Source organism: Botrytis deweyae, assembly GCF_014898535.1.
Source record: "Botrytis deweyae strain B1 chromosome Unknown BDEW_009, whole genome shotgun sequence".
NCBI classification, from domain to species: domain Eukaryota; kingdom Fungi; phylum Ascomycota; class Leotiomycetes; order Helotiales; family Sclerotiniaceae; genus Botrytis; species Botrytis deweyae.
In genome coordinates this window covers 1574861-1591047 of record NW_024066216.1, presented here as the reverse complement: position 1 = coordinate 1591047, position 16187 = coordinate 1574861, and the positions used below count along the sequence as shown (strand labels likewise).

Genomic DNA, 16187 nt, shown 5'->3' with positions numbered 1-16187 from the left:
TAACCCTAACCCTAACCCTAACCCTAACCCTAACCCTAACCCTAACCCTAACCCTAACCCTAACCCTAACCCTAACCCTAACCCTAACCCTAACCCTAACCCTAACCCTAACCCTAACCCTAACCCTAACCCTTTTCAGATTTTCGAAAACCCTAAAATTGAAGCGTGGAGGAGTGGTGACCAAATGGTGACTTTTTGGGAGGGTCACCACCCCCCTTAGGGTAGTGGTCACCACCGGTGCTGACCACCAAAAAAATCCTTAGAATAATAGTTAGCATTAAAATATAGTATAGAAAGCTATTATATATCGTACTCATTAATGCCTAGTTTCTGATACTATGTATAGAGTAGAAGTATCGATATGCAGTCTCCAACGGAAAAGCTTGTTCATGTAACCGAGCTAATCCCGATTTAGGAAATCAATACTAACAGTGAGGTGACATTTCTATGGATCTGGAGACATCGATCTCGAGTGGTCTCTCATTAGTGATTCTATAATAATTTCTGAACCGAGGAAAAAGAAATTGAATATGAGCCTTCTCCTTATTAGTCATACTCCTGACTTTCCTCTCACAAATTTTCTTTTTGTAAGAAAGATATTCATACCCGTCTGCTTTATGAGCAAATGTTCTAGCATTTTTCATTCCTTCTCTAAGCTTACAATTATATATCCTCATTATCTGCGGAGTGAATTTTATCATTAATAATACGGAGATGCTTTTTCTCGAAGCCGGAGATCCCTAATCACTTCCCGTTCGTTTTTAGCCTCCTGCCTATTTTGATCTTAAGCCAGGATCTTCCGGAACATACTTGCCAGTATTTGAAGAATGGAGTCCGTGCCCTATGAGATACCCCCGACGGGGCTCTATCTCGGAGGGGCTAGAAAGAGCATTATAATGAGAGAGGGACTTCGATATCCATTGTAGTGAAATTTCTGTACTTCCAATACTCATCCCCAAGTCATTACCAATCATAGATTGATCAGAGCCCCTAATATCTGTCTATTATAAGTAGCTCAAAATCCCTAGGACATAAGATTTAGCTACTTAACCCGCGAAAATCAAATATTTATCTATAGTCAACTATTGATTAGGGTCATAGTTTTTTTAATTCCTATTACCGCTTAAAGCCAGCGGTACACCACCCAAAGCCAACCATTGCGACCACTGGGTCTCTGTTTGTTGGAACATAAATAGTCAGGCAAGCTTCGTATAAGCTGAAGTGGCAGGCTAGATAGGTACTCCACCTTAATTGATTATTATCACGGTAATCATTACAACAATTGAACACATCAAAAGCTTCATCAACTCTCGATGCACTACTAGTTTATTACTTCATTGAACACTGTTGGACTAACAAGTGGATAAGTGGACTAACTCAGCGTGATTGTGGGCTCACTACAACTACTTGCCTCTGATCTGGCACTTCCGCGTGCGAGTTCGCGCAGGGTGCTGTTGTATCGTTGAGGTTGTAGTTGGTTAATCAATAAGTATTACGAGTAGAAGCGTTAATATACTTCTGTGGGGGCTAGCGTGGTCAAGTGACCCAGAGTCCCGGTGGGTCGAAGCGCCTACTACAGAAAGTGATACCAACAGTTATACTCGAAGTGCAGGCACTCCAATTGGAAGGTGTTCAAGAAAGGCCGAGAGGTATGCTATTGAAGAAGGGACTCATGTCAAACTCTGTCAGGAGGCGAAAAGGCTTGTTTGAGCACGAAGGACGCTAACCTTCTAATATGACGAATTGGTGCCTCTTTGAATGACATTGCCAAGTGATTTAATCGAAAGAACAAGATCCTGACCTGAGGGGTAGGACCCCATCGCTAGTTGCGATGCAGTCAGTATGCACTCACTGGGTATACTCGGTGGAGCCGTTCATCTCTCCCCAGTCCCTATGCTTAATTCTCATCTTCATTCCCACTTCTCTTCTCTACCTGAGCTCGTAAGCACAGTTGTACTCTTGATTTCGGTGACTTTCCTCTTTGTATGCATAGCGACGGCACAAACATATGAAGCATCACTTCCACCGAAGCACTTCCAATGTACACGACTGTAGTCCTATGCATCTCGAGTTGGTGATTAAGCCGGCCTTATTTATTGCGGGCCACTTGGGCAGGAAAACTCATCCACTCCACATGTTTAACTGGCGCTAATGCTCGGAGTAAGCAAAACTCGATAAAGATGTACAATTTAGCTAGCTATCCACTGACGGAACGGTACACCTGATCCGAATAGGCAGCTCTCTCCGGTCAATAAACTCGGTGAAATTGTACTATTACGGAGCTGTATATTTGTGTCAAACAGGGGTAGCCGTATGCTAGCAAGTATGCAACTCTTTCCTAGGTCACTATCGAAGCATGTTATATAAATGGCAGCCTCCTCTCATCCTAAATATCCGTCATCAGCTTCATCTTCATTTCTTCCACTCATAGCTGAATCTTCCGAATAGTTACTTCGTACACATAGAAGGCAGCAGCTCTCTCTCTTACTAAGTGTCCGCCATCAGCTCTATTTCCATTTCTTCTACTTATAGCTGAATTTCCCAAATAGTTACTACGTCCAACCAGTGCGCACAATGTCCCGCAAGCAGATTATCAAATCTGCTGTCAGCGTTGCCGGCGTCGCCGTTGGCATAGCGTTGTACCAAAGAGTCGTAGTCGGCGCCTCTGCGTTCCCAACAGCTTCACTTGTTCTCTCCGAACCTGCGGAATTCGGCACCTACTTTTATCCGTCCCGAGTCGCCGCAACCATCTTCGGTGCCGATGCTACAGACTTCGATTACCACCTTGCCTCAGACGGCACCGCAGCTACGGAAGCTATCGTAGCTTACAAAACAGCCTATGCTGCAGGCGACGAGTCTCAAATCCTTATCAGCTTCCTAAATGTCACGGGAGCTGGGACCCTCTCCAGTACCCAAGCTAGCGACTCAAACTTCCTCTGCAACGAGCTCTCCGGCGACATGGCCTCTCACGTCTCCTTGTGTGGCAGCCACGTCGTTGTCCATGACACATCGCTTTCCACGCTTGACAAGCGGTCTCGATGGAACTGGATCAAATCTGGCTCTCACGTTGCCAGCACCGCCGCGGTCAACATCCTCTACGGCGCCCTCGGGAATGTCCTGTACGAGAATTTTCCCTCAAGTCCGCGATCATGGTGCAATAGTGCCAATGGTGCTACGGCCTGCTTCTCTTGGTCAAGTGTGGAGACCTTTCAGCATTATTATGCGCAGAGCTTTATAGCCGATGCGTTGACTGCTGTTGACTTCAATTCGAATTCTGCACAAAGTGATGGGGTCCTTGGATCAAAGAAGCGTGAGGTCAAGAAGCGCAGCGCGGCTGACGTCTGTATCTCCAATCGTGCTGTTGGCTGTACGTAACAATTTAATAGTACTTAGAATGAAGTGTATGTAATGGGGGTCTGCATATGTTGATTTTGTTAGTATTAGTCAGATTGAGTGCTTGGGTCTGGAACTTGCTATGAAGACTTGAAGATTGAAAGTTTTCTTTTTGTTTATGAAGTTTGAATGAAGGAATGTTTTACGGGGTGAGGGAGTGATGTTGGGTAGTACACACTTATTTAGTCAACTCATTTTGTGGATATTAGATCATGAAGGGCTTTGATTAATAAATTTTGTTCATCGCCATCATATTTTGTCAACAAGCATTGCTGTGACACCCCTCAAACGAGAACACTCAACTATATGGGTTTTCGTAGGAGCTTCAAGAAGACTGACTTCGATGTGCTACTTGGGAAATGGAATTATTGTTAGCAGCCAGAAATAATCTCGATAGGCCTCGATTTAAGAGTTTTAAAATAACATCTAAAGTTCATCGCTGCGAATATTATTAGATTCAACTTAAAAGGATATCTTAGTGTCTAAATTACTATTCCGTTCTATAAAGTCAGAGATAGTCTTTGTTTAGTATATGAGAATCGAAGTATTATATTATATATTGAAATCGTATTAGATTCTCTTATAACATTCTCATTCTCTTTACATTATTCTACTCTAAGCGTCGAGAGCTTACTTTTTAATATTAATTAAGTAAAATACTATACAGTTACTTATAACTGATTAAAGAAGCTTTATAAATTTATAAACAAGATAATAATATAATATATAAATTATTTAATCACGCAATATCAAGTACACTTTCATCTCGTTTAGTTCTATAAATTTATAAATAAAGATAAAATAAGAGAGATGATTATAAAGGTTATCAGAATCTAGACACCCGTTCTACGTCGTAGAAAGTCTCTTATATAAGAGATATTCTTTTCTATAATATCTTTATATTCAATATATGATTATAATATTGATCAGTTTTTGATTTAATTTAATTATATATAAAACTCCTATAATATTGATTAAACTTATAATTAAACTTTTAATATTTTATTTAAAATTAGATTAATAGTATGTCTTATTTAATTATATAATTTAAGTATTAACTATTCTATAATAGTATTATATCTGATAAAAGCAGTATAGATTATTTAATTTAATAGATAACCTAAAACTAATTTAAAATTAGAAATTATATATCGGATGTCTATATATTATAAAAAACAATACTAATAAAATAAAAATAACATAAATCGAGAATAATACTCAATTAGAGATAGCGAATTCAATTCCAAAAAAGAATAAAAAGAAAATTTATATTTAATATATTACTAACTTTAGTTAATTAACTATTTTTTAAAAACAATTTAATACAAGTATAAATAAATAATATTATATTATTTATATTTAGGATCGGAGGATTAGGGGCTGGTCCTTATATATATTATATTATATAAAAATAGAAATTATTAGTATTATTTATATTATTTGTATTATTATTATATTACTACTACCCGTCGGGGAAAAAGGATTTAAAGTCTACGTATAAAAGGGTTCGGGGAAACGAAAGAGGAGTTATTATAGAAGTATATTTATTACTAAAGACTAGAAAGAAAGTTAGAAGCGAAGCTTTCAACTTATACTAAAGAGCTAGCTAAAACGGCTAGTATAGCCGGTCACGTGCCCAGAGGGTACGTGCGCCCTCACACTACGAATTCGTAGGGTTTCAAAATTATTATAATAATTAAAAAGAAAAAAGAAATTCTACGAATCCGTAGTCTGAAAATTCTTTTTCCCCGAAGGCTAGTTATTAATATAAAGTATATTAATAAATATTATATAATTAAATTCAAAATCATTTTTAAATAAAAAGAATATAAATCTAATAAATCATTTATTATAAACTTAATAAACAATTTAATTATTTTAAAATCCTTATTAGATTTAGAATATTTAAATACTTTACAGAACTCATAGACAAATGAATAATCGAATTAATAGTGAATTTGCTATAATTGGATTTTTATAAGATAATATTCTTTATTTGTTGAAATACGTAAATAAATCATATGCTAACCCCTCACCGCCGTATGAAGTACGTATATAGGGTAGAATATGTATATAGTGTAGCTATGTCTTCCTCGTATAAAGAGGGTAGTGTTGGTTTGAGAGAGATACAGAAGACGTGGTTCCCACTATGTGTAGGCCCCTAAATATCTATTTATATTCAATTTAAAAAGCTAACTAAATGAGGGAAATAATAGACCTTATATAAATACTATTGAAAAAGTTAGTCTCTTTTACTTTTATCTAATATTCTTAATATAGTTGTTATTATATTAAAATAAATTCTTTAAAATAAATTTTCTTAAATAAATTCCTTTATTTATATACTCAGAATTCTCTTTTATAACTTCAAATATAATAACTAAAAAGAAATTTATGAAACTATAAATATTTTTCATTTATCGATTAAAGTCTTTAATCTCTTATTAACAGAACCAATCCCTTTCTTTTCTTAATTTCATTCTATTTACTTCATTACCTTAATATCGATTTTATTTGTATTAATTAGATCAGTAAGAACTTAATATAGCTTTCCTTTTATTATTATATTAACTGAATTAATTAGATTATTAATTTAAATTATGTTAATAATTTCTTTTTGCTTATAGGATTGATATAATACTATGATATTGATTATTAGTTTCTTTTTATTAATTGTTTTTAGTTTTATGAATAGATTATATAATGATTTGGAATTAGTATATAAAACTAATAAAATCTCTTTATTAAAAATAGTATTAATTATAGAAATAATTGCTATATTAATATCAAATCTCTAAATTAATTTATATAATTCGAATACTAAAATACTATATATAATTCTTTTATATTTAATAAATAATCAATAAATAATATTAACATTATTATATTTATTTATTATTATGATTATATAATTTATTTGAAATAAATAATCCTTATTGTTTATAAAAGAAATATTAATAAAAATAATAATTTTAAATGAATTTAGATTAAATAATATGTATTTAAATCTTCTAACAAAGTTTTCTTTTTATTATTTGATATATTTATTTAATACTACAATATTATTCTTGTTAAATTAGATTATTTATATTATTATAAACAAATCAAAAAATACTTTGGGTTGATATATAATTATAATATATATTTTACAGATTTGTTATACAATATATTATTTATATATAGAAATATATTTCTAAATTTTATTATATATATTATGTATATTTATAAACTTTATAGATATAAATTGTAAATTGTTATATTATTTCTTTTAATTGAAATAAATATTATTATTTTTAAATGTAAGAGTAATACTATTAAACTTTAATGGATAATTATAAATAAGTTACTTATAATCTTTAGCTATAAAGCTAATCTACTTGAATTATTTGTTTTTAATTTGTATAAATATACTATCTCTAATGATAAGTGTATTATTTATTTAAAATTCTATAATATCAAATCTAATCCTTTTATTATTAATATATAAAAAACAAGGGTTATATATAGATTACTATATTTTAAGCTTTTTATAGTGATGGGTATGGTATGTTTAGAATCAATAGTTTTTTGTTTTAGGAATACTATAAAATGGTTTAATAATTAATAAAATCATATTAATTAGTAAATCTATTTTTTTCAGAGTATAGGTATAAAAAGTGCAATACAAGTTTAAAGTGAATTGAGTGTATATCTAAATAATATTTTGAATATATATTTCTATATCTATCTTTCGATTATTTATAATTAATAAAACCAAAATATATTGATATAATTGTTAAATTATTAAAAATTATATTAATACAGATATCTTATTAATATTATTATATATTTGAATAACTAATCTCGATTTATAGAATTCAGTATCCATTTTTTTATTCTTGATTTCATTAACAAATTGTAATTTAAAAATATATATATTAAAAGGAATATCCAAAAGTGATATAATTTCAAATATATTTTTAGCTATTAATTTATTAATCTTTTTTTTTCTAAATTCTTTATATATAATAAAATCCTTAGGATTAATAGTAAAATATTTGAAATAGTAATTTTATATATAAGCTTAAATTCGAGATATAATTATTTACAGGAAAAATATCAGTATAAATATTTAATTATTTTTGAATAAATCCAAGAAAAGTTTCTCTAGATTTATTGTATATATAATTACTATTTTTGAAGAAGATGATATAATTTTATCGGATTTTAATAAAATTACTTTAAAATCAATATTATAATTAATTTCTTCAATTTCTTTAATATATTTAACTTCTAATTATTTGTAATACGATTTTATTGATATAAATCTAAATCTTATAGATTTATAAGGTAGATCAAAAGTATATATTTTTCTTTCTATATTAATAAATAAAAAAGGTTTTTTTCATTTATTGGTAGTTATTCTATTATTTTCCCTTCAGATTAAAATCTTGCTGTTTAATAATAAATCATGAAATACAATTGTAGAGGGTTTATTATATGTATTCAAGGCTTTTTATACTTATATAGAATTATATACTCTACAAATCTCTATTACAGTTTTAGAGATTGTAGTAGTATATTATTAAATAGTAGATATTAAAGGGCTAATATCGATTATACAAGGAAATATTTTAAAAACAAATAAAGTGGGTATTAAATCATTAGATTTAGTAATATCATTAATTATTTTTACAATTATTTGAAGTATAATTACCTTACAAATATTGAGTTTATGAATTTCTTTATAAATAATTTCATAAGATCTGTGTAATAATATATAAAATCTTTTAACAATATTAATCAAATAACATGTTTTCATGGGATTATTTTTATTTAAATAGATATTAATGTAATATATTACTAAAACTCTTTTTCAACAAAGTTGATATCAATATTATAAATAATATACTTTAGTAAATTAATATACATATCGATTTAGTACTTACAGAATTTATTCTATATATATTTTATAGATATATTATTTAGCTATTGAGTAGTTTAAAAGTATATAATTTTATTAATAATATATAATATCAAATTATTATTAATATAAAGTATATTAACAAATATAATATAATTAAACTCAAAATCTTTATTAAACAAAAAGAATTTGAATCTATTAAACGATTTATTATAAATTTGATAATAGTAATAAAACTTAGTAAGCTATTTAATCGCCTCAAAGTTCTTATTATATCCGAAGTATCTAAATACTTTATAAAACTTGTATATAAATGAATACTCAAATTAATAATGAATTTGTTATAACTTAACTTTAATAAAATAACAATTATTATTATCAATAGAATGACTAATCAATCCTTCAATATTAATATTCTATAGCAAAAATGTATGGCTAAATTATTAATATATAAAATAAACATTTTTAGATATAATAATAATATTATTAAGATTATTATATTTGAACTTAAGTTTATTTATATCAATTAAAAAAAATAAAAATAAAAAGTTAGTTTTTATTATATTCCATTTTATCTTTTTAAATAAAAACTTAATATAAAATAAACTAATAGAAATTATTATTCTAATATTATACTAAACTATTATTTATTTAACAATAATTATATTATATTTAATATTCTTAATTTTTTTTATACTAAATATTAATTATATTTAATAATAATTTTTCAATTATATTTGTATTGATTATAATATTAAAGAATATATTAATATTATATTGTTTGTTGTTTATAATAAATGTTTTAATTATCAACTTATAAGTACTTACAATATTATTGAAATTAATCATTATTAAAGAATTATTATAAATATTTATAGAGGTAAAGAATGTTCTAAAGACCTCTTTAGAATTACTTGTATTAGTAAGATATTAATCAATGAGATGATTATTATTATCGTCATTATTGTCATTTTAATTAATATTATTCTTTTACCCAATACTAATAATAAACTATTTATATTATTTCATAAAACTCTTATCATTAAGATTATTATATTTAATATAATAATCCATTTTAAATTAATTTTTCTCTTTTTATATATACTTATAATATCTATAACCCTTTTTTTTATAATTAAAAAAAATAATAATTATTCTTATTCTTATTAATTAATATAAAAAAAGATTGTTATTTGGTATATTTATTATAAGATTTTCAAAAGAAAAAATTCGAAAATCTATTATTATAAAAATATCGATTTATAAAGAATGTTTTAAATAATATATCCTACTTCGAAAATACTTTTTAATAAAAACCAATAGTTTATTTAATCTAATTAATAAGTTTTATAATAATTAAATAAAAATTATATATTATAAAATAATATTTCGAAATATTATTATATATAAATAAGATCCTAATATAATATGATTATAAATTATATATATTCCTAGGAATAACATATTGAATAAAATATAAATTCATAATTATTATATTAAACACTTTCTAAAATTTCTTAATCAGGTTTTTTTTAATATAATTTTTGAAAATAATTTATTTTATTTAAAAAATATATTTTACTAATATTCAGATTCTTTGAAATTATTAATCATCATTTTATATATACCTTTATATATTTCAAAAAGAATATTAAGATTAGTTTAATAAAAGTTTCTAACTATATTTAAGAGTATAATCAAAAAAACTATTAAAGTTATTTCGATTAATATAAATACTCTACAACAATATTCTACAAATATAAAGATTTTCAATTAAAAAAAATTATTAATATTTTATATTTATCATTATCTTTATAAATCTTAAAAAGATTAATAAAATAACAATTCTAATTATATTAATTATCTTTTTAACAATTAGAATAATTATAATAATCCCTATTTCTATTATTTCTATTACTATCTCTACCATTACCTCTACTATTATCTCTACCGCCTCTACCACCTCAGCCACCGTTCTAATTATTATTATTATCAAATAATTCTATAAGAGTGTTAATCAATAGAACCCTTGAATTTAATAAAGATATATTTTGTACATCCCTAGATTAAAATAAAGATTAGAATAAAACTAATTCTTTCATTATATCAAAAAAAAAGGAATAATACAATTTTATTATATTTCGATAAAATTAGTTAATTAGTTATATCACCATCCTAAGATTTAAAAGATTCGATTTATAATCTTGAATTAAATCTGATAAGAAGGTAAGCTTATTTTATTGATATAAATAGTTATATTTCATTAAACTAATATTTCAGAAATTAATTTGTAATCCAATCATAATATTTATTATAAACAAATACTTTTATAAAAATATTCTTGATATTTATATTAATATTAATATAAATTCTATAACGTTACAAAATTATATAAAAGTTATATAATATCAATTTATCAATATTTCTTAATACACCTTTATAAATATAATCGAAATTAAATATAACTATATCCTAAAAAAATATATCAATAATCTTTATATACGAGTATATAATTATCCTAAAAAGAAAGTATTTATTAATATAATATTCTATTTCTAATCTAAATATATATTCTTTATAAAACTATTTAACTTTATTAAGATTTTTTAAAAAAGAATAATTCTAAAATTCTTCTTTAAATCCCAAATCCTTTATAATATTTTAAGCTTTTTTTTCTTTAGTTAATATTTTATTAGAAGGAATATAAAAATCAAAAGAAGCAATAAAATAAGGATAAGTGTATAAACAAGAGAATTTACTCAAAGGAATTCACTTCAAAGGAATGACTTCCATACAATGACAACTGTATTAAAGGTATTTAGGCGAAAGCAAAGGAGACTAGCTCTTTCAGTAGTGCCTATATAAGGCCTACTATTCCCCTCATTTAGCTAGCTCCTTAGATTGAATACAAATAGACATTTAGGGGCCTACACATAGTGGGAACCACGTCTTCCGTATCTCTCTCTCAAACCAACAATAAGGAGAGACACTGATCAGATCCAGATCTCCATAAAAAAAAATACTGAAACCTACTTGTAAAGAATTAACATTATCAATCATTATATTGATATACCCTTTTATACCAATAAATTAATCAAATAAAACCGGTTTTTTACTAGTATCGGGTTTCTTATTAGAATCGGGTTTCTTGTCAGCTTGCTTAAAGCTAGCACTAATACTTACCCAGATTGTTATAATACTAATAACGAGAAATAAAAGAAATAAGAATAAAAAGGTATTTCGAATAAGTAAGTTAAGTAATTTGTAATATTATTGATTAATATTAATTTGAAAAAAATATAGAAAATATAGTTCCCACTATATATAAACCCCTAAATGTCTATTTGTATTCAATTTAAAGAACTAGTTAAATAAAGAAAATAATAGGTTTTATATAAACACTACTAAAAGAGCTAATCTCCTTCGCTTTTGTCTAATACTCTTAATACAGTTGCCATTGTATTGAAGTGAATCCTTTGAAGTGAATTCCCTTGAATGAATTCCCTTATCTATACAGGTAGATAATATAATACTATACTATTCTAACCCTATTCATACCTTTCTAAGTCTATTCAACATTATTATTAATAGAATAATTAATTAAATCCTAAATATTGATATTCTATAATGAAAATGTATGATTAAATTATTAATATATAGAATAAATATCTTTAAATATAATAATAATATTATTAAGATTATTACTTTTAAATTTGAATTTATTTATATCTATTAAATAGAATAAAAATAGAATATTAATCTTTATTATGTTCTACTCTATATTTTCAAATAAAAGCTTTATATAGAATGAATAAATCCAAATAATTATTATAATATTATATTAATTTGATTCATAATAATTTTGTTATATTTAATATTCTTAATCTTTTTTTATACTAAATACTACTATACCTGTTTATTTGCTAATCAGATTTAGTTTGCTTATCATCCACTATAAACTGCCTGAATTGAGCTTATCTTGCTGATATTGGACCTCAAGTTGTATCAATTAGACGCAGCTTACTTGTCGACATAGGTGAATCTAGCTTACTACACCACTTGACGGAGTTGCTTTGCCACAGACCTACAGCTGTGCCTCATATTGGTTACTAGGTTGGCAGGATGATACCTGTATAACTTAATGCAAACAGCCTAGCCACTTGCATCACGGCGTGATATGAAATTTCTGACTGCCTATTGCCCAGCAAAAAAAATGAGCCGAAGTATAAAAGAGGCTCCAACGCGATTACTACAGCTGAGCCAAAGAACTCGAGCTATTAATTTTGTCAACTTTTTGATGTTTTTCAAATCAAGGTTCTGACTTCAGCCCATTCTCTCAATTATCTTGCTTTCGTCTACAATCCACAAGCCCACTTCATACACAAGCTCACTATGGCACCGCATATGTATACTGAGACCCCACTTGCGCCAATTAGTACGCCAAGATTTAAATCTGGGAAGGTAAGCAAATCTATTTCTCCTGATGTGCAGCGTCTGACTGCTTTGATCAGACAGATCCATTCACGATTGAAGCTTCTCATATGGCACTGAGTCATAATTCGTTCATTCGCGGTTTCAACAGCATATACCAACAAGCTCCACGCATTCAATCCCCGGACGACAAAAAAGATTTTGTGGGTTATTGCATTGCGTGGGTTGACTGTGTCGATCAGCATCACCACTATGAAGAGACGGAATTCTTCCCTGCTATTGAAAAAGCTGCTGGTCGCAAGGGCTTGATGGACGGTGCTGTCGATCAGCATGGTAAGTCACACGGTCACTCTACTCGAGAGAAACTGTCTAATAAGGTTGCAGCGGCTTTCCACGACGGCCTAGAACGTTTCAAGAGTTATGTCCAGGAAAAGGGATCTAGTTTCTCATCCAAAGAGCTCATCCAGATCATGGATTCTTTCTCTGAGCCATTGTACAACCATCTGAAGGAAGAGCCTCAAACAATAGCGGATCTCTCTCAGTATAATACTCCCGAAACACCTATTGACATCTTGGCCATAGCTGCCGAAGCTGGCAAGAAACAAGTCAACATTTCCTTCCTTTTCAATATACTTCCAGTCTTCTTCTTGAACATGGAAAGTGTTGAATTTGAGAACGGATTGTGGCATACATCCTTTCCTCCTGTCAACAAACCAGTCAAATGGCTTATGACTAAAGGCGCTCCAATGTGGTAGCATCGTCTTTGGCGCTTCGCAAGCTGTACCGCTGATGGTGAGTATAGACAGCTGGCAGTCTAAGGCATCTGGCTCTCCATCGTCATACCTAGTCATTCAGGAAGTTGGCCTCGGTCGTTGAATTCCTTTTCACGGTAGTGAATTGTATCTAGTCTGCTCTTGCCTGAAGCTCCATCGTTTGGTTCTATAATACGCATGGATAACACTTCACATTGAAACTTGATTGTCCTGTACTGTACTTTATGGTGATAGTTTTTATTCCTAGATATACGCGTGCGAATATGCATGTCTAGTTATTCAGAAATGATGTTCATGTCGGACAATTGATGTATTGATTTGTAGTTAAAACGCAAGCTCTTAGGCTCTATATCAGGACCTTGCTTTGATTGTAATATTTATTGGTTCTTTTTGAACGACAATGTAGATCTTCATGTCTAACCATTTGACCTGCTTTCCGGGCGCAATATCAAGATCAATTTTTCAAATCATCTGAGCCAACAAAAGTCTCAATTCACACATCGCGAGCGATTTACCCAAACAACTACGTGTCCCTGTCCCAAAGGGCTTCAAGGCATTCGGACTACCCTTCTTGAATTCAGTGGGTCGAAAATCATTGGAGAGAAACCGACGAGGTAAAAATTGTTCATGACGATGAAAATATTCTTCTGAGTACGCCATGGCAACTGGATTGATAGTTACATGTGTCTACTGTTACGCTCTAATTAGTCAGCTGTAAAAAAATAAAGGCATCTCATCAAACTTACACCTACTGGTAAATAATGACCACAAATTCTATCTCCACCTTCCGGAGCAACTTTGAGAATCCCTCCAGCCACAGGGTTACACAATCACAATCCCTCATTTATCACGGCATTGAGAAAAGAGAGGCTCAAGAGCGATCGTAGTGTGATGTCATTAACTTACCTCGAATCTCCCTTTCCAGTCGACGAAGCTCTACAGGGTTCTGAACAAGAAAATTGATTGTTTCACTAAGTTTAGTGGTCATAGTTTCACTACCCGCAATAAGAAGCAGAGCAGTAGTAGATTCAACCTCAGCCAGAGTCATCTTCTGAAAGCTTGGGTTGTTGTCGTCAAGCATAGGTGTCATAAAAGCTTCGAGGGCTGTTTTTCGCTCGATACGCCGATTTATCTTGTCTAATGTAGTGGGGTAATCATCAATCTGCATTCGTCGTATACGGTATGCTAGCCTGGAGCAGAGCCAAGAGAAACTGTTCCAGACCTGTGTAATATCAGACTGCGACTGCCTGCGCCATTACAATAGAAACTAGAATTAACTTCTCAAAATTCTTATCGTAAATAGTCATTAGTCATTAGTCATACCTTTCAAATTGTTGAAGAGAAGCCCCACCAGAGGGTGTTTAACTTTGTTACTTGAGCAATTGAAGAACTCCCTCGGAGTGAGCTCCTCCGATCACGTCAAACGTGAGCCATTGGAACCGATCTACAACATGATCATAGTTCCTACTTCATGCTCTTTGGATGCATTAATCTGCTTAAACGTTTCCTCCATCAACAAAGTAGTGTATGATTCAATAATTAGTTCTTGCTTGGAAAGTGCACGCTCCGTGATAGCGAACATCGCCACTTGTCGCATTCTTGCATTTTCATCTTGATTAACAATGGTATATGATTATCTGGCTGGCATGGAGGGAATTTGAAAGCTGTAGGATCCCAGGGAAATGGTGTGTGCCTTATTTGGGAAGGAAAAATATCTTCTCAAACACTATTTGGCGCGATTCGCACAGTTTCCACATGACGATCGTGCAGCTGTTTCACATCGATTACCAGCTTACCCAGCACGAGAACCTTTAAATCATAAGCAGCTTGCTCTCCATATCAGAGCGCAGGGGATAGAAATCAGGGAATGCAAGTAGATGTTGTAATGATTTTCCCGCACAAAACTAGGTAGAAGCGTCAGTTCAATGAAGCTTCAATTTATACAGGACTAATAGGCTGTATGAACGAAAATACAAATCAAAAACTGTAATTTGAATATAGTAAGAAATGATTCTTCTTAATGACAAACCTAGGTAATAAACGTTAATTTTTACTTCTTTTTATCTCCTGAAAGCATAAAACTGAAACTTGATATAAAAATGAATTTAGAATTGGGCTGTTAATACGTCAATACTTTGAAGCTTTCTAGATAGCTAGATGGTCAAATTTAAGGTTTTCATTCTCGATTGTAGACAAGAACCCTCTCAGGTTTCGATTTTCATGAGAAAATCATTCTCCTTACATCCCTCATCATGTATTGATCGACAATTCGACAAGCACTTTGAATCATTTTCGCCACGCCATGAAATTACCATAGCTCCCCTTCACGTTCACAGAGTCGGTTTCCCAACACAACACACCATGCATTTATCCATGCATAGGTCGATGTACAGTTTTCAGTGCGAGGCTTACGCTCTCTTCCAGCGATGCCTTGTCCCGCGATTGTCCAAAGCACGCGGAGCCTGTTGTTCAACATTGCAATGGCAGGACCACTGCTCATTTCATTACCGATATTTTTAAAACCTGACCATCTGCTACCGTCAAAACGAGAAACATAAAGTCTGCCATTGTTGTCGTAGTGGGCTAAATAAGGAGACCCACCAACAATGTAGAGGGCAGGTGATTCCAAATTACGATAGGCGTTACAGTTTATGTAGTCCGACCAATTTTTGCCATTACTAGTTGAC

The 16187-nt window shown here is 30.1% G+C and overlaps 3 protein-coding genes across 3 annotated transcripts; 2 read left to right on the top strand and 1 right to left on the bottom strand.

Moving 5' to 3' along the window:
• Nucleotides 1-2574: 2574 nt before the first annotated feature.
• EAE98_005092 (uncharacterized protein) lies at nucleotides 2575-3375 on the top strand (the record flags this gene model as incomplete). The annotated part of the gene is made up of 1 exon (XM_038952713.1): nucleotides 2575-3375. One exon carries the CDS (start codon nucleotides 2575-2577, stop codon nucleotides 3373-3375), a length of 801 nt encoding a protein of 266 aa, XP_038811363.1.
• A 9313-nt stretch (nucleotides 3376-12688) lies between these two features.
• On the top strand, nucleotides 12689-13482 carry EAE98_005091 (uncharacterized protein; the record flags this gene model as incomplete). Its single annotated transcript, XM_038952712.1, has 3 exons — nucleotides 12689-12757; nucleotides 12808-13060; nucleotides 13112-13482. 3 exons carry the CDS (start codon nucleotides 12689-12691, stop codon nucleotides 13480-13482), a joined length of 693 nt encoding a protein of 230 aa, XP_038811362.1.
• Nucleotides 13483-13962: 480 nt separating this feature from the next.
• On the bottom strand, nucleotides 13963-15097 carry EAE98_005090 (uncharacterized protein; the record flags this gene model as incomplete). The annotated part of the gene is made up of 4 exons (XM_038952711.1): nucleotides 13963-14187; nucleotides 14247-14308; nucleotides 14407-14722; nucleotides 14969-15097. The coding sequence occupies 4 exons, from the start codon at nucleotides 15095-15097 to the stop codon at nucleotides 13963-13965; spliced, it is 732 nt and encodes a 243-aa protein (XP_038811361.1).
• Between the last annotated feature and the right edge of the window lie 1090 nt (nucleotides 15098-16187).